The 18,474-nt window shown below is 34.1% G+C and overlaps 1 protein-coding gene across 1 annotated transcript in view; it reads left to right on the top strand.

Moving 5' to 3' along the window:
• LOC148940046 (endothelin-converting enzyme 1-like) overlaps window positions 1-18,474 on the top strand; it is a 259,409-nt gene that overhangs the window by 34,542 nt on the left and 206,393 nt on the right. Inside the window, exons 3-4 of the mRNA XM_089106057.1 lie at window positions 13,144-13,279; window positions 18,092-18,247. Coding sequence (XP_088962183.1) covers window positions 13,144-13,279; window positions 18,092-18,247 — 292 coding nt within the window. The remainder of the gene's footprint in view (window positions 1-13,143; window positions 13,280-18,091; window positions 18,248-18,474) is intronic.

Here is an 18,474-nt window from a genome sequence, read left to right as displayed (position 1 = left end):
AGAATGTTTTTCCTCATCTAAATTATACCACACTTTAACCCCCCTATAAACAGAGAAAATTTAGGATCTGGTTTAGATGGCCTGAGAAGGAGGAAGAATATTTCTTTGGCAGCTTCCATCTGGAAAGTGGACTTCGCAGGAAATACACCTGAAAAACAATTGGGCAGTTGATGTATGTAATAATTGAACATAAATGTTAATGTGTAAAATCTGCAAGGCCAGCTGCTAGTAGAATGTCAATTTGTCTATAAACGTTTCGGTAACAAAATTTTTAACCAGCCAACCAGACAATACCCGAAAAGCATTATTTTGGATAACTCTAAAAGGATTTAAGTGTATGGGAAATGTTCTATTACATACAGATGCGGAGTGCAAAGTGTGAGGATAGATAAAAAAAAAAGTAGTAAAGGTTGTTTAAAAGTAGGAAAAATGTTTCAATTTACGCTTTATACCTAGAAGCCAATACAGAATTCAATTCCATCGTTAAATATTAATATTTTATCCAGTACCATATCTTATTGCTTGACTGAATTTTGACGTCTAATTAGTTCTCCACTAGAATGCATTTTCTGTATCCATGGGTAAGGATTATTAGTCCTCGAAAATAGCAAAAACTTTATTTCTTAATTTAACCTTAATTGGTTCACTCGAAGCCAAATAGAAACATGACTAAATTATCGTTAAGCAAGCTCAATCAGTGAGTTATTGCTCTTTGCTGCACAAATTGGAGAATGGTCTCAGTAAACATTGGTATAAATACCTTTTCATTTCCAGGGATTAAATCCCTAATTTTACTTTCATATTATTAAAAAGAATTCTTAAATAATTCAAAATATTAAGAAAAGTAAAGATCCGAGGACTGAATCTTGGGTATACCAGTTTCAACACGTGGTTCGTGGTTCGCTCTTTACTAGGTTGCAACTATTGCTATCTCAATCTTATTAAATTACTTTTCTTATGTACTTGTCTTTGACTTGACATAGTTTTTTACTTTTGTTTCAAAACTTATTTTTTGGAAAAAGTTTTTAATTAATATATAAAAAAAGAAGAAACCTGGACAGAACCTAAAATCGATACATACCCGACAATTACCACTAAACGTTAAAAAGTGTTAGTTAGAAATATGGAAAGGGAGAGGCGTCATGCCGTCTTTAGAAAAAGCTCCTCAGCTAAAATCTAGCTTAATTGCTCCCATTTGTATTATGCTCAATGCCCCTAACTTAGAAGATTTTTAGTGCTTTTTATTTAAATTGAGCTATGATTCCGAATATTTTCCGGGCATTCCTTTCATATCCAGCATTTTTAAATGTTCTCGGAAGTAGTATTTATGGTCTGTAATACTGTCAACGGCATGCTCACCACTTTTGTTTTCAAATCAGTCTTCCAGTGATGGAAGATTGCGCTAATCGAGCTTAATGATTTCCAAATACATTTTTCCCTTCTAATTTTCGGTCTTGTATAATTTGCATTTAAGACTGAGACGGCGCCAGGAACTATTCATTGCAATGATATTTATCGAATGGGTTTCCTCCAAAGTTTCCTCCAAGTTTCCTCCAAATCTCCAATCTGGGCTCCTCCTCTTCATTTTCCTTTTTGAGAGCCTTTTTAAAAGCTATGCTTTTTATTAAACGTCGAAACAAATAAATGTTTAAATGGACTTATACCCATTTGAACGTCTATTTGTTTCGTCATAGAAAGGCTGTATGGTCTGGGAAAAAGATACCTAGTTTAATGTATTACGACGAAAATACGTTATTAAACGTCTTCAAAAAAAGAAAAAAAAATCATTTTTAAGAACAAAAAGTCTTAGTTAGGTTTAACGACAACTAAATTTGAGTTTCATATTATCACCTATCCGGAGAGAAAAATCTTCCCTTTCTACAAGAGGAGATAATCATGTATTTTTACCTAGTGAAAATAAGAAACTATTATCATACCTCGATTATCAGATAAATCACATGACTATAGGTGTAGAGTATTACCTGGCTCTGGCTGCCCACTATTTATTAGGAGGTTGGCTTTTGGAGGGGTACCTAAAGCCTCTAAAAAGCATCTTTTTCCATACTTTCAAACTTTCTGTGAGATTTCTTTCAGATGAACAGAATGAATATTCAGATGATTATGGATTTAATCTCCGACTGTCCTTCATTACAAAGAATATACGGATGAATATCGAACGAAACGTGCAGTATGCGGCTGAAGTAGCAGAAACTCCTCTCTTATTTCAGATATGATAGTTTATTGAGAAAAACGATACTTTATTTCAGAAAAAAAGACTAAATGAGCTCTTTTTCTCGACGCGTTGTTATGTAAAAGGTATATTTTGACTGGGGGAATGGATTTTGAGGGAATAGTAGCCATCCTCCTATTCAAGACAGCCCTAAGCATGGTATAAAAAACCACAAAATTGAATAAAAAAGCAAGTTATACAAATGAAAGTAACGAGTGACTTTAAAGCTTAAAGCAGGTACAATTTATATTGTTAGTGGGGGTATATCCTCCTCAGCCCCTACTTTTTATGCTAAAGTTTGACTTTCCCCCCTTGTTGCATCAAGAATGCATGCGTAAATACAAGGTAAATTACAGTGAGCTAAAAAAGTATTTTTCACAATGTATCAAGAATGGAAGCTTATTGATGCATGCTTGCCTTAAACAACGCAATTTTCAGATAAACTGTTTTAAAAGACAATCATTAAATACATGACTTAGACTTACCCATTACTTTCATTTGCTGCGCTAGTAAATACTTTCAGTAAAGTAGCCTACTGTATAAATGTAGCGTAAAGAGGGAGAATCAAAGAAATGGCAGTCCCTTCATATACAAAAAAATTGTGTTTGTTTTCTAATTTTAATTTTGTTCTTTACTCTTATTTGAATATTTTTTTTTACAACAAAAAACCCTTCCAATTTTCACCACCAAAGCAGACAAACTACAAAGAAGACAAGAGTCTTCTGGTTGCTCGTCATGACAGCATGAAATAAAATGTAAGTATTTGACACAATATTACCTCGCTCTAAATTCAAACACTTTTTATAGGCCTGTTTTTTTTTAAGTCAATTTTAAAGAGAGTGTTCCGGTTTTGTTTTCCTTGCATTAAAATAATACAACCTAAAATCTTATAAATCTCAAAAATTCTAAATCAGGCCCTTAAAATTCTTTCCGAATATTTTTTCAGCATTAACCCTGCAATAACTTTTGCATTAACCTGTGATCAACCTCAAATATATCACGTTTGATGTTTGGTGAAACCATCGCATCTGCGTGAACCTAGGATAAGAGTTGTTGGTAATATTGCAGAGTAATGACTGAAGGAGAAAAAAAAATAGTACCTATAGGTTTCTTATTTATGCTCTTTCCAGATATCATGGTTACTTTTCTGATAATGCATATCCCCCTGAAGGTCCCAGACACAGCCTAAATAATATACTTCTCCGTTGTTTGGCATCTCATCACACATCGTGCTTTCTTCGTTATTAAATAAGAAAAACAAATTGTTTTTAACTGAAAGTAAGGAGCGACATTAAAACTAAAAACGCACAGAAATTATTCCGTATATGAAAGGGGCTGTCCCCTCCTCATCGCCTCACTCTTTACGCTAAAGTTTTTCATTGTTTAAAAAAAAGAGTTGTGAGAAAGTCAAACTTTAGCGTAAAGAGCGAAGGGTTGAGGAGGGGACAGCCCTTTTCATATATGGAATAATTTCTGTGCGTTTTAAGTTTTAATGTCGCTCCTTACTTTCAGTTAAAAAATAATTTGTTTTTTTTATTTAATAAAATCTCGCTGCATATCATTAAGTAAGAGTTTTGTTGTTACAAAGGGGAGGGGGGGGAGGTGGTGTCAATTGTCAGGAAACGACTATGATATTATGAAAGAGCGTAAAATACGGAATCTAATGGAACTGATTTTGTTTATAAAGTTTCCTTCATAAGAGCGTAACTGCAGTGTTACCGAATTTTTTATGGCGTTGTCTAATTCTGCGACAAATGACAAACATGAAACAGAATAGAACAAGTTCCTATTCAAGGGCTATAGTAGTAAGTGCTTCTTAACAGCTGTAACTCCGGGTCATATTTGTTGCAGCACCTCACGGATTTATAATACCAAAGGTATAGTTATAATTATTTTTCTCAAATCCAAAAATAAAAAACAAATAAAAAATAAACACAATACAAGGGGTCCATAAGGGGTAAGGAGTCGTTACATCACACTTTTTTCCACCTGTTCTCGTTAATGATGCAGGGCCAGTCCGATATGTTTCTTTCTGTATTAATTTCAAAGTTTAAGAGATTAAGTCTTATCTCGAATTCTAAAATACACGTCATTGGAGCATCGCTTGTTTCTGATTTTCACCAGGATGAAGATTAGTACATTATCTTTATGAAAGCCTGTTGTAGTAAAAGCGTCCAGACCAGAACCTGATTTCGCTTAGGTCTAATTACAAATCTTTTCTATTCTAAATATATCAAACAGTTCGTGGTAACGAACTGTAAGCAAGAAGCAACGCAGCTCAATAGTAACCGAAGCTTTAAAAACGGAATCTTGACGCCAATACATATATATATATATATATATATATATATATATATATATATATATATATATATATATATATATATATATATATATATATATATATATATATATATATATATATATATATATATATATATATATATATATATATATATATATATATATATATATATATATATATATATATATATATATATATATATATATACATAAATTTCCATTGTAGTGTTATTTTCAAAAGTGTTTGTACTTATTATATTTAGTGTGTTTTGTTGTATTTGTAATATCCATGGCCCATGGGGCTTTTGTGAGAAATATATATATCTATATCCATCTATCTACACCAAAAGAATCAGTTTATTATGTTGATTCGAAATATATAAGTTTTATTAAGTTTAGTGCTACCCATCAAAGGCTATTAAATAAAGGGGGGAAATACACCCTAAAAGTCAAAACATCTTAATGAAAATCGCACCATCAGATTTAGCTTATCAGAGAACCTTACTGTAGAGGTTTCAAGCTCCTATCTACAAATATGTGGAATTTTGTATTTTTTGCTAGAAGAAAGATCACGGATGCTTCTTTATTTGTTTTTTTTTTTTTTTTTTTTTGTTCCCCAGGGGTGATCGTATCGACCCAGTGGTCCTAAAACATCTGGAGAGGACTTATTCGAACAGAAATTAAAGATTCTAGTGTCCTTTGTGAGTGACCAAAAAGATTGGAGGGCAACTAGGCCCCCAGCCACACCCCTTTTTCCTAAAATCTCCCGATAAAAATTTTGAGATTGCCATTTTGTTCAACGTAGTTGAAATATCTGGAAATTATGTCTTTAAGGAGGCAAATCCCCCCACAGCCCTCAGGACAGGGGCTGTAAGTTATGCCCTTGGGGCAATATTAAAGGTTCGCCTATTCCACCCTCAGAAAAGTTCAGCAGTTGATTTCAGATAGAAATTAGCTAAGCTCAGCAGGAGGTCAAGATTTATAATAGAAAGCGGTGTCTTGGAAACTTCAAAGAGGGCTCATTAGATTGGAAATTGAATTGGCTAGTGCCCTATTTAATAGTCAAAAGTGATTGGAAGGCAACCAACACCCCTTCCACGCCCACCATTTATCCATGCCCATCCAATCAAAATTTTGAGATAACCATTTTGTTTAAAGTAGTTGAAAGGTCTGGAAACTATATCTTTGAGGATGACAACCCCCCCCTCAAAGCCCTCAAGGTAAGGGTTGTAAGTTACGCTCTGGGGGCATATAAGGTTTTTATTCAAAGCTTTGTCGTAGAAACTTGAAAAAGGGCTCATTCGATGGAAATTCAAAGGGCTAGTACTCTTTTTAATAGTCGAAAGTGATTGGAGGGCAACTAACCCCCCTCTCACGCCGACCATTTCCCCAAACACGTCCAATCAAAATTTTTAGATAGCCATTTTGTTCTACGCTGTTAAATGTTTTAGAAATTAGGTGTTTGAGGATGATAACCTCCTCAGAGCCCTCAGGGCAAAGGTTATGAGTTATGCCCTAGGGGTATATAAGGTTTTTATAGATAGCGTTGTTGTAAAAACTTCTAAAAGGGCTCATTCGATTGGAAATTAGAAGGACATGTGCCAGTTTTAATAGTCGAAAGTGATTGGAGGATAACTAACACCCCTCTCACACCCACAATTTCCCCAAATACATCCAATCAATATTTTGGGATTACCATTTTGGTATCGAAGTAGTTAACAAGTCCGGAAATTATGTTTTTGGGGATGATACTCCCCCCACAACCCTCAGAACAAGGGTTGGAAGTTATGCCCTGGGGACATATAAGGTTTTTTTTAAGAAAGCGTTGTGGTAGAAACTTCAAAAAGGGCTCATTCGATTGGAAATTGAAAGGGTTAGTGCCCTTTTTAATATTAGAAAGTGATTGGAGGGCAAGTAACCCCCATCTCATGCCCACCATTTCCTCTAACACATTCAATCATAATTTTGAGATAGCCATTTTGTTCAACGTAGTAGAAAGGTCTGGAAATTATGTCTTTGAGGATGACCATCCCCTCACAGCCCTCAGGGAATGGGTGGTGAGTTTTGCCCTTGGTGTATATAAGATTTTTGCAGAAAGTGCTGTCGTAGAAACTTCAAAAAGGGCTCATTCAGTTGGATTTTGAACTTTAACAGCCGAAAGTGATTGGAGGGCACTTAAACCCCTCTCACGCCCACCATTCCCCCAAACAAATCCAATCAAAATTTTTAGATAGCCATTTTTTTCAACATAGTTGAAAGTTCTGGAGATTATGTCTTTGAAGAGGAAAACCCCCTCACAGCCTTCAGGGCAAGGCCTGGGGGCATATTAGGTTCTTATAGAAAGTGTTGTCGTAGAAACTTCAAAAAAGGCACATTCGATTGGAAATTGAAAGTGCCCTTTTTAATAGTCGGAAGTGATTGGAGAGCAACTAACCCCCTCTCGCGCCCACAATTTCCACAAACACATTCCGTCAAAATTTTGAGAATGCCATTTTCTTCAGCGTAATTGAAAGTTCCGGAGATTAGGTCTTTGAAAACGAAACCCCCCCAGCCCTCAGGGAAATGTTTGTGAGTTATGCCCTGGGAGCATGTAAGGTTTTTATAGAAAGTGTTGTCGTTGAAACTTCAAAAGGGCGCGTTGACGTAGAACCTCAAAAAGGGCTCATTCGATTAAAAATTGAAAGGGCTAGTGTCCTTTTTAATAGTCGAAAGCGAATGGAAGGTTTGACCTTCTTATAGTAAAGAGCGATGTGGGTACAATATCTGATCATTATTTTTTTTTTTTTTTATACCAGGGCACTTCGTATCGAAGGATTTGTCGTAGAAACCACGAAAAGGGCTCATTCGATTGAAAATAGAAAGGGCTAGTGCCCGTTTTAATTGTTGAAAGTGATTGGTGGGCAATTAATCCCCCTCCCCCCCCCACCCTCCCATTTGCCCACTATGTTTATAACTAAATGTTGCCTTAAGAGTAAATTAAAATGCACTATGTTAATGCTAATTCCCAATAAGGCATCTCAGCAGTATACCGAAAACGACTGAGGGTATAATGTTCAATCTTTCGGGGCTACTTCTGCTCTTAAAATTTAACCAAATCAAAATAGCGTAGGTGTATCCAAGCTGTCAAAGAAAGTAAACAGATTTTTTTTACGAATGGTATCAAATTTTCTATTTTAGGTCAGCTAGAGGAGGGATGAAACTAAATTAAACACTACTATTTGTGTCCAGTTTTTTTAAAACGGTGTATGTTGTTAAAAATTGCTGGAAAATTTTGTCCAGCATACAAATAGCAGGCCAAACTATAAAGTCTTAAAAAAACGAAAAGATTTAGACTATTATTTTCTTTTCCCTGAAAAGACTTTGTCAATATGAAACGAAAAAAAATGAATTAAACAAAAACTATCCACGAAATAAGTTTTTCAAAGAAAAGTAAAGAACTCCATTAAACCAAAAATGAGCAAAAATCAAATCAAATAAAAAATACAAATGAATGTGAATTGTCAGTTTAATATACATATACTGATATTTATTAATCAAAATGTTAATATTATTTGATTTATTAAAGTTATAAAAGTAAAAACATTTATATTTTTTTCAATAAAGTGCAAATTGTGTTCTGGCCCTGGGAATGCATAGAGGTTTTGAGCCTTACTCATGTTAATTTCTGCTCGTTTTGAGTTTGACTCGCTTATTTATTGTAATTTTTGTTCATTTTGGGTTTCATTCATTTATCGATGCTGATTTGTGGTAGTTTCACGCTTGGTAGATTATTTGATTTTATTTTTGCTCATTTTTGGTTTAATGGAGCTCTTTACTTTTCTTTGAAAAACTTATTTTGTGGAAAGTTTTTTTTTAATTAATGTCAATATAAAACGAACAGCAATTAATTAAAAAATACTTTTTCCACAAAATTAGTTTAAAAAAAAAAAGGTAAAGAACTCCATTGAACCAAAAATGAACAAAAATAGAATCAAATAATGTACCAAGCATACAACTACCACAAATCAGTATCAATAAATAAATGAAACCTAAAACAAACAGACATTGAAATAAATAACAAAGTCAAACTCAAAAGGAGCAGAAATTAATATGAGTTGGGTTCTAAACCCCTATGTTTTCTAAAAGCCAGAATATAATTTGTACTTCACTGAAGAAATTCTTTTAAATGTTTTCATTCTTATAACTTTAAGAAATCAAAAATTAGTTAGGATTCTAAGAAATAAATATCAGAATGTATATTAAACTGACAATGCACATTTTTTTCAGCAAATTCATTTGATTTTTTTTTTCAGTCAAGTACAAATTATATTCTGGCTTTTAGAAAGCATAGGTGGTTTTGAACCCTACTCATATTAATTTCTGCTCGCTTTGAATTTTACTCTGTTATTTAATTTAATTTCTGTTTGTTTTGGGTTTCATTTTTTTTTATACTCTTTTGTGGTAGTTATATGCTTAGTAGATTATTTTATTCTATTCGTATTCATTTTTGGTTAAATAAAGCTCTTTAGTTTTTTTGAAAATTTATTTTGTGGAAAAAGTTTTGTTTAATTAATACCTCAAAAGAATCGGATTTTTCTGCTGGTTTCAAATATATAAGTTTGATCAAATTTAGTCTTACCCATGACAAGTTACGAGCCTGAGAATATTTGCCTTATTTTCGTAAAAAGAGGGAAACATTGCCTAAAAGTAATAGAATATTAATGAAAATCCTACCATCAGATTCAGCGTATATGAGAACCCTACTGTAGAGACTTCAAGCTCCTATCTACAAAAATGTTAAATTTTGTATTTTTTGCCAGAAGAAAGATCACGGATGCGTGTTTTTTTTTGTTCTTCTTTTTTCTTCCCAGGAGGGATCGCATCGACCCAGTGGTCCTAGAATATCGTGCGAGGGCTCATTCAAACAAAAATTAAAAATTCTACTGCCCTTTTTCAGTGACCAAAAAAATGGAGGGCAGCTAGGCCCCCTCCCACACTTATTTTATTCCCAAAGTCACCCGATCAAAATTTTGAGATAGCCATTTTGTTCAACATAGTCCAAAAATCTAATAACTATGTCTTTGAGGATGACTTAATCTCCCACAGACCCCTGGGGAAGGGCTGCAAGTTGTGAACTTCGCCCCTTGCCAGCATTATTTAAAAACGATCAGAAATTAAATAAGAAAACAAGTCTTTTCAACTGAAAGTAAGGAGCAACATTAAAACTTATAAAGAACAGAAATTATTACGTGCATAAGGGGGTTCTCTTCCTCGTCAATACCTCGCTCTTTACGCTAAAGTTTTTTTTTAGTACTTTCATAAGAGCTACCTATTCTAATTAAACCCTTTGTGATTCAGCGGTCATTCTTAAAGAATTGGAACAAAATTCGAACTTTAGCGTAAAGAACAAGGTATTGACGAGGTGGAGAACCCCCTCATATACTTAATAAAAATATATGATTATAGAAGTTTGTTACGTAAGTTAATTCGTAAGTTACGTATATTTATCACTAACAAAGACGTTCATAAATCAAAATAAAAATTCTAGTGCCCTTTGTAAGTGACCAAAAAATTGGAGGGTAACTAGGCCCCCTCCCACGCTCCTTTTTTTCTCAAAATCGTCCAATCAAAAATTTTGAAATAGAAATTTAGCCAAAAAACAGTAAAATTCATATGAAACCTTCGGTTTAATTATTCATGTAAGGTGAGCCAAATTAAAAATCTGCATTAACTCAAAAACGTTCAGAAATTAAATAAAAAACAAGTTGTTTTAACTGAAAATAAGGAGCGACATTAAAACTTAAAACGAACAGAAATTATTCCGTATATGAAAGGGGCTGTACCCTCCTCAGCGTCTCGCTCTTTACGCTAAAGTTTGACTATTTCTCTCAACTCTACTTTTTAAAACACTAAAAACTTTAGCTTAAAGAGCAAGGCGCTGAGAAAGGGACAGCCCCTTTCATATACGGAATAAATTTTTTTCGTTTTAAGTTTTAATGTAGTTCCTTACTTTCAGTTAAAAAAACTAATTTGTTTTATTTAATAAGGTATAAAATCGGCCCATTGTTTACGTATAGTATTTGTTATTGGAAAGTATGCATACATCTTTTGGGTGGGGAGGGGAGGACGAATTTTCTGCTGGGGGACTTTACACGAGGAGGAAAATTTCCATGGGTGAGCTTTTAAGGGGATGTTATCAAGAACTGGATACAAGTAGTCGATGCGCTAAAAAGGCAGTAAGTAGGCTACAGCCTTTTTTTTATAAGTGTTCTTTTTTATATTCCAAATCTGCCAAAAAATTAAGCATGTCAATCATGCTTGCAAGGAAAAATTCATATTTTATTTGTAAAACAGTTTACCGATTTTTACAGTCTGCAAAAAGGGTTACTTGATTAAGGGTTATTTGGTTACTTAAGTTTCTTGACTTCAAATAATCCCCAAGTGCTCTGTGAACCAAGAAAAGTCTGCGAATCATGATTACTGGAAGCTTCAGTGATAACATGTGTCGAGTATGATTTTGGAAGGTGGGAACTTCGAAAGACGGGGGACGGGTTATATGTTTTCCAGAGGAAATGTATACGGATATTTTTGGGTACCCGTCCGGCTGACCGTGTTTCAAATAATAGGCTGTACGAAAATGTGGTTCTATCTACCTTTATGGGGCTATAATGACAAATAGACTGAGATGACTATGATACGTTCTGCAAATGAAGGATGACAGATTGCCAAAGATTGTCCCTTTCAGCTACCCATCTAAGGTCATACAACTAGCAGGTTATCCCCGAATGGGATGGGAAGAGGTTGTAAGAAATGATTTAAAGTAAGTTGGGACTTCTTGGGAGTGTGTAAAGAAGTAAGTTTTAAAAAGATTATAACAGAGAAGGAGCGTGCGCACCTGTGTTGACCTCAGGTGCCTCGGTGCTGCAATGAGTTGTAATTAGTAGTAGGAATAGTAGTAATAGTAGCAGCAGTAATAGTAATAGTAGTAGTGGTAGTAGTAGTAGTAGTAGTAGTAGTAGTAGTAGTAGTAGTAGTAGTAGAAGTAGTAGTAGTAATAGTAGTAGTAGTAGTAGTAGTAGTAGTTGAAGTAGAAGTAGTAGTAGCAACAGCAGTTCAACTTTTAGCTGTTTAAAAGTTGGAATATACCATCACCACCTGTTATTTTTTAGCTAGAGACGTCAATCAACATTTCCCTTGCTCTCCGAGAAAAAATATATATATAAAATACAGTCTTAAATACAAGGCGCAGAAGTTACTCATCATTTGATAAAATTGATAACGGAACAATGGATTCAAAATAAATAAGAAAAATCTAAATATTTCTAGTCTTGGCACTAAACGACCGAGCATCATCACTGACATTTTGAATTATATTTCATTGGCAACCTAGCTTAAAGACATACATGATTGATGAGCAATGTGTTAAGTGTTAAGAATTCAACATAAATGATGCTTGATTGAAACTTCAGTGTTAGAAAATGCAAATAAGCTATTAGTGACATGATAAGAGATAAAGTTCTTTTGGGAAAGGAGGATTATATGATGACGTAATGGATGTTTATTTAGTAGGATTCCAGTGATGCAGAAAGATTCTAGCAAAAGCTGAACAATCAATAACTTTTAACTAATGGATGGGAATGAAAGTCTCAGAAGACTAAGAAAAATCAACCTTCTCTTTTACTTCTGTTTCTTAGTACTTGTTTATTATGGTAGTAATCAAGATGCTTTAACGTCATAACGGTCAAATCGAAAGTTGTATGTTTGTCTGTATAGCAGAGTTGAAAAGCCGTTCAGTATTAACTAAGCATCTTTTTAGCATTGGCTTATTTAGGTTCATAAATTAAGCTCTATGGACCACCTTAAATGAGTTTAAAATTTTTCGATTTTACCGTAGGCCACGTGAAAATGTGGAAAATTCCATAAAACTACAGAACATTTGGTCCAAACAATACTATTCACAAATATCCACAAAAAAAACTTTCATTACTAAACAGCTAAAAATCATTTTGGAATAAGCAGTACGGGTGGTTGAGACAAAATGATGAAGAAATATTTTTAAGCAGTTAGAAAGATGTACACCTTTTCGTTTTCTGAATCACATTTTAGGCATTTGTTAGTTCTTATAGACGACATATTAAATTATGGTTATCTCTTTTGAAATTGATTATGAAATACGGAGAATTTTAGTATGATTACAGAATGTAGTAATACACTCTATAAGATACATGAAATTGTGCAGAATGCACCGTTTAAAACAGCAAGAGTCTATATAATCTCGGAGAAATATCCTCTTTTCTCCGATTTAGCCTAACTATAACCTGAGATAAGTAGTTTTAATTTCTCTTTGGAGGGGTAGAACGGGATGAAATCCAAGTGGTTTATAAACAGTATAAAAGCTAAGAAAACCCCAATATTCAAATTGTCAATTTTCATATCACTTTCCCCGTTTTTCGTATTTTCTTACGATTTTTGAACCCCTAAATGATTTATTGTTTTTCGTCCTCCAAATGATAGCCTATACCAATGTTTCCGATGTCTTTATTCTTAATGTGTTTTTTTTTATTAGTATGATAAATAGTTTGAGCTAAAAATACTACTTTTGTGCTTCATTCGGTTTCTTTGTCGTTTAGGTTATTGAAAGCCGCCAAGCAAATGTTTCCCCTTGTGATGATTTTTGGACTTATTCTTGTGGCGGATGGATAGAACATAACCCTTTGCCTACTACTACTACTCACTGGAATGTTTACGAAAACTTAATACACACAGGTGAGAAAATTTTAAAGTCTACAAAATTATATCAAACAGTTCGTGATAACGAACTGTAAGTAAGGAGCGGCCCGGCTCAATAGTAAACGAAACTCTAAGAAACGGAATTTTGATACCAATAGATATATCAAAAGAATAGAATTTTTATGCTACAATTCAAATATACACGTTTCATTAAGTATAATCTTATCCATCAAAGGTTAAGAGCCTGATAAAATTTGCCCTATTTTCGAAAAAGGGAGAAACAACCCCCTAAAAGTCATAGAATCTTAATGGAAATCACACCCTCAGATTTAGCGTATCAGAGAACCCTTTTGTCGAGATTTCAAGCTTCTATCTGCAAAAATGATGGATGCGTTTTTATTTTTATTTATTTTTATTTATTTATTATTTTTTTTATTATTTTTTTCTCCAGGGGTGATCGTATCAACCAAGTCGTCATATAATATCGTCAGAGGGCTCATTCAAACAGAAATTAAAAGTTCTAGTGCCCGTTTTAAAAGACTAAAAAGATTTGAGGGCAACTAGGTCCCCTCCTCCGCACCTTTTCCCCCAAAATCGTCCGATTAAAATTTTGAGATAGCCATTTTGCTCATTATAATTGGAAAGTCCAATAACTATGCCTTGTCATATAACATGACCTCCCACAGCCCCAAGGGTTTATGCGTAAACCCATTGTTTACGCATAGTATTTGTTATTGGAAAGCATACATACATTTTAGAGTGGGAAGACGAATTTTCTGCTGCTTTTTTTAAGTAAATGCTACCGAAGTTTACTCCCTTAGGACCGTAATTATATCCCCTACAAGAATAGATTAACACCCAACCAAAACCTACGTTATACCAGCTAGTGACAGCTGGGTGGCAACTATAACCTTACTTTACAACAACCTTAAGCTTACTTCATTACAGCTGTTGGCAGCGGTGGGATGTTTTGAAATTGACCACCAAACTAAGAGCTGACGGAATGGCGGTGGAGATACGCGAAATTTGTAATACCACTTCCTTGTTTTAAAACAGGACGTGTGGTCGAGGCATTACAATTTATGCAATTACGGATTGCATTACGGATCGAACGTAAGCCCGAAAGAAACTCAGAGGCGGTCCCTAAGATGATTCCTTATCTTCTAATCTTCATAGTACCAAAGGCTCTCGAAGCTCCAAATTCCTTCCCTCTATTTTCACAGATGGCGCACGGATTGAATATGCCAGTTTTTGGGATAACGTGGTTGGTAATCTCTCTTAACTGTGTTGTATTACACCTCTGGATTGATTTAATTATTGTTATATGATTTAATTATTTGTATTATATGATTATGCCTATAGCCCGAGTGCTGTACCATTGTCTCCTTTAATGCATAATAAAAATTATTATACCAAACCTCTCTACAACGCTAGTTTAGTTCCTTGATTAACCCCAGTCGGTACGTCCAAAATGATTAGTCAGGCCAAGGTCTAAGACACGCCACAAAAATTTAGTTACCTTAGGACCGTTATTATACCCCCTACAAGGGTAGATTAAAACCCAACCAAAACCTACGTTATACCAGCTAGTGACAGCTGGGTGACAACCACAACTTTACTTTACAACAACCTTAAATTCACTTTACTACAGTTGAACTTGTCAGAGGAAATTATCCACTGGGGGAATTTCCCAGAATCCCTATACAAAATTCTTTTTATATTTCTTACTTTCTCTTTCCGTTCTCAATTTTACGCGTGGAGTTGTTAAGGGTAATTTCCTGGGTAAATTTTCACCGGGATTGAATTGTCCAGAGGAAATATCCGTCGGAAGTGTATTTCTCCGTGCAGGTGGGGCCATATTTCCTGGGATTATTTAAAAAAGATCAGAAAATAAAAACAAATTAATAAAAAAAATAAAAAAAACAAGTTTTTTCGACACAAAATAAAGAGACGCACTAAAACTTAAAACAAACATAAATTATTAAGCATATGAAGGGACTGCCTCCTCCTCAACACCTCGGTCTTTACGCTAAAGTTTGAATCATGTCCCAATTCTTTAAGAACAACTCCTGAAACACAAGGGTCGTTTAATTGGAACACTAGGAAACTTTTTTCAAAGGTTGATAAGCGATGTGGTGAGGAGGAGGCAACCCCCTTCATATGCGTAGTAATTTCTGTTCATTTTTAATTATAATGTGTCTCCTTACTTTAAGTTGAAAAAACTTGTTTTTTTTATTTAACTAGACAAAAAAATAGTTTACAAATTGTTTAAGCAACCTGAATTTACACCATAGTCGAATTCTAAGGCAATTTTTTTTCATAAAAAAAAGAAACTATAAGGCAATTACTTGTTAGAAGACGGGCAAACCTATTCCTAAAATAACTTAAGAAAACCGTTTTCAGATAAAAGAAGCTTTTTGAATAAAAAAATAAAGAACGATGTTTTAACGTAGAAACAGCTGAAATGAATTCATTTAATAAGTGAAACTCAGACTTAAAACGAATTGAAATTACCCCAAATAAGAGTGGGAAATGCCCCCCCCCCCCCTAAAAAAAAACTTTTTAAGGTTTAGTGGGTTATTTGTACTTTACTGAAAATTATACCTGTTTTTGAAAAAAAGAACTGTTTATCAAAACACCACAAAAGCAATATTACTCGAGATGGTTATACAATGAAAAATTATTTTTTAAAATAAATTCATTTGTGATTTTCAATTTGATTTTACTATTTTAAAAGGACACTTTTTTTTGTCCCCTTGTTTCCTTATCATTATGTTTCACTAGAGAAAATCGGTGCCTAAATATAAATTTGAAAACAAACATTTGTAATGTTGAAAGCAATCTGTTTAGATTGTTGAAGCAGCGTTTTTTGAATTGGTGAGGGCCCTTCATCCCTGTTAACATTCATTTTACTTTTCAAGCCAATCGAAAATAAAGGTTTCAGACATTGTTCAGTCCCAATTTGGTACTCCCTAATACTGTGTGTCTAGTTAAAAGAACTAGCGAAAGGAATGAATTTTACAAAGTTTTGAGAGTTCAAGATGCATGAGTTAGGTTTAGTTAAGGCTAAGAAGACTTTGCTCAGACTAGGAATAACTGAGGGAAGTGACGATCTTGTGCAACGAGCAATTGATCAAGTGACAGCTTCACTTACCTGGTTGTTATTGTTAGTAAAAAAAAATAGTGGGTGTAGTGAAGATTTAAACATTGGGGTAGGTGAGGGGTGTGTTTAAACACTTCAAAAAAAGTTTGGAAGAATAAGAAGCTAAGGTAATGACCTGAGATTAAAATATCGGAAGCCATATCATGACTCAACATGGCTTTCAACCGTAGTCACTTCGAAAGTCTGGGGGAGATTTGTCAAAGTCTTCCAGGGGAATTGACTAAGTAGAGTTTTTTTGCGCTTGTTTTACTGACCGTATATCAAACAATAAATCGGCTGAAAAACATCATTTGATCCCATTTTCTAGAGATATAATGAAAGAAAATTTAACATGGCTAGGCCACTTTTCACGGATGAAATATGACAGATTACCAAAGATTGTGCTTCTTGGCCCTCGATTTGTGGCCAAAGGAAAATCAAGTTATTCCTGAAAAGGGAGGAGAAGAGATGTCGTAGAAAAAATATTTAAAGGAAACTCGAACTTAATGGAAGGGGTAATGAGTGAAGATTTGAGCAGAATAGGGTAAAGGAATGGCGTGGATAGTTATGTTCGCCTATGGTGGCTTGAGGGTCCAGTGATAGCAATAGTAATAGCTGTCTCAATTTTCTATACGTTTGAATGAAATGGAATCGAAAGGGAAAGTTTTGACAAAAAACTGGTCTTTTAAAATTATGACATAAAATTGAAAGTCACAACTGCAATGGTCCTAAAAAATGGGTTTTTCTTTCTAGTAGGCTGTTCTTGATTATTGCCATGACTTTTTTTGGTTGTCGGTGTTTTGACAATTAAAAACAAGACTGTTCAAAAAACATATCTAATTGTGTTCACAAATGACACTTAGCCCTCTTAGAAGGTTGCAGAGGGGGGATAGCCCCACTTTTATTTGTGGTAACTCTTATTTGTGAACCTTGATGAGCCTTGTGAAATTAATTTGTGGTTGTGTTTTCTACGTTATGAAAAAAAAAATAAAAACACTGATCGAAATACAAATATTTTTCAGTTTGCACACTTCCCGCTCTGACCTTCCGAAAGTTTAGGAGGACGGTAGACCAACTCTTAATAGTGGTAACTTCTGTCCATTTTTAATTTTCACTTGATTATTCGTTTTAGTTCTTTTTCGTTTTAAGATCCATCTATTCATCAATAGCAGCATCCATTATCATTGTGTTTGATACAATTTTTCATTTAATTTCGACTCTTTTCTGGGTTTTATTTATTATTTGGAGTAACTTCTAGTCATTTTAAGGTTGAACTATTAAAATTAATCTATATGTTTGTCCGTTTTAAGTTTTAATATGGTGTTTTACTTTTCCTTCGAATTTTTTGGGGTATCTTTTTTTCAATTTTTAGAAAAATTTGGTATTACATCCTCCATACTGATCAGCAAATGCTGTGTCATAAATCTAATTCTGAGTAAGAATGTTGTTTAACTAACTGTACTTTTCGAGCAGCACCTGGAAACTCTGGGGACTGGAGTTCCAGCCAGCCAGTCATAAGGCCTTCCGTCTCAAAGAGAGGCAACCCTTAAAATAAATATAGCCTTGAAACTGACAGGTTTGCTTGTTTTGGCCTCAGTCGGTATTATGATGTGAAGATTTTTAGTAGCAGTAGTAGTGTAAAGTAGTGTTTTGATCATATATTGGCGTCTGCTTTGTGTTACTAATGTAAATAATATTTGTTTCAGCTAAAGACCGAATAAGACGGATAATTGCAACAAATCCTCATCCAACACGTGTAGATAGTGTGGCATGGAAAGTTAAATATTTTTATGATTCGTGTACTGCTTTAGAGCACCTGGTGGTACCTGAGCAAAAACTCTTGAGGATAATCGATCAAATGGGTGAGAAACACTTCTGTTACTATTGCAGGAAAAGTTTAACATTCAAATCATGAAAACTGACAACAATATTCTCTTATTTTGTCTACAATATCTGGGATAAGTGTATTTTACTATTTCAAGGTTTATATTCCATGATTTCAATATTTAAGACAAGTGCCAAAAGATATTAAATCATAAAACATGTAACTAGTATTACAAAGCATAGGCCTTTAATTTGCAGATGATTT

Source organism: Artemia sp. Qi Xiang Cuo, chromosome 20 (genome assembly GCF_049724085.1).
Source record: "Artemia sp. Qi Xiang Cuo chromosome 20, ASM4972408v1, whole genome shotgun sequence".
NCBI lineage: Eukaryota > Metazoa > Arthropoda > Branchiopoda > Anostraca > Artemiidae > Artemia > Artemia sp. Qi Xiang Cuo.
Note: the sequence above shows the minus strand (reverse complement) of the source record. Positions and strands in the feature narration are given on the sequence as shown.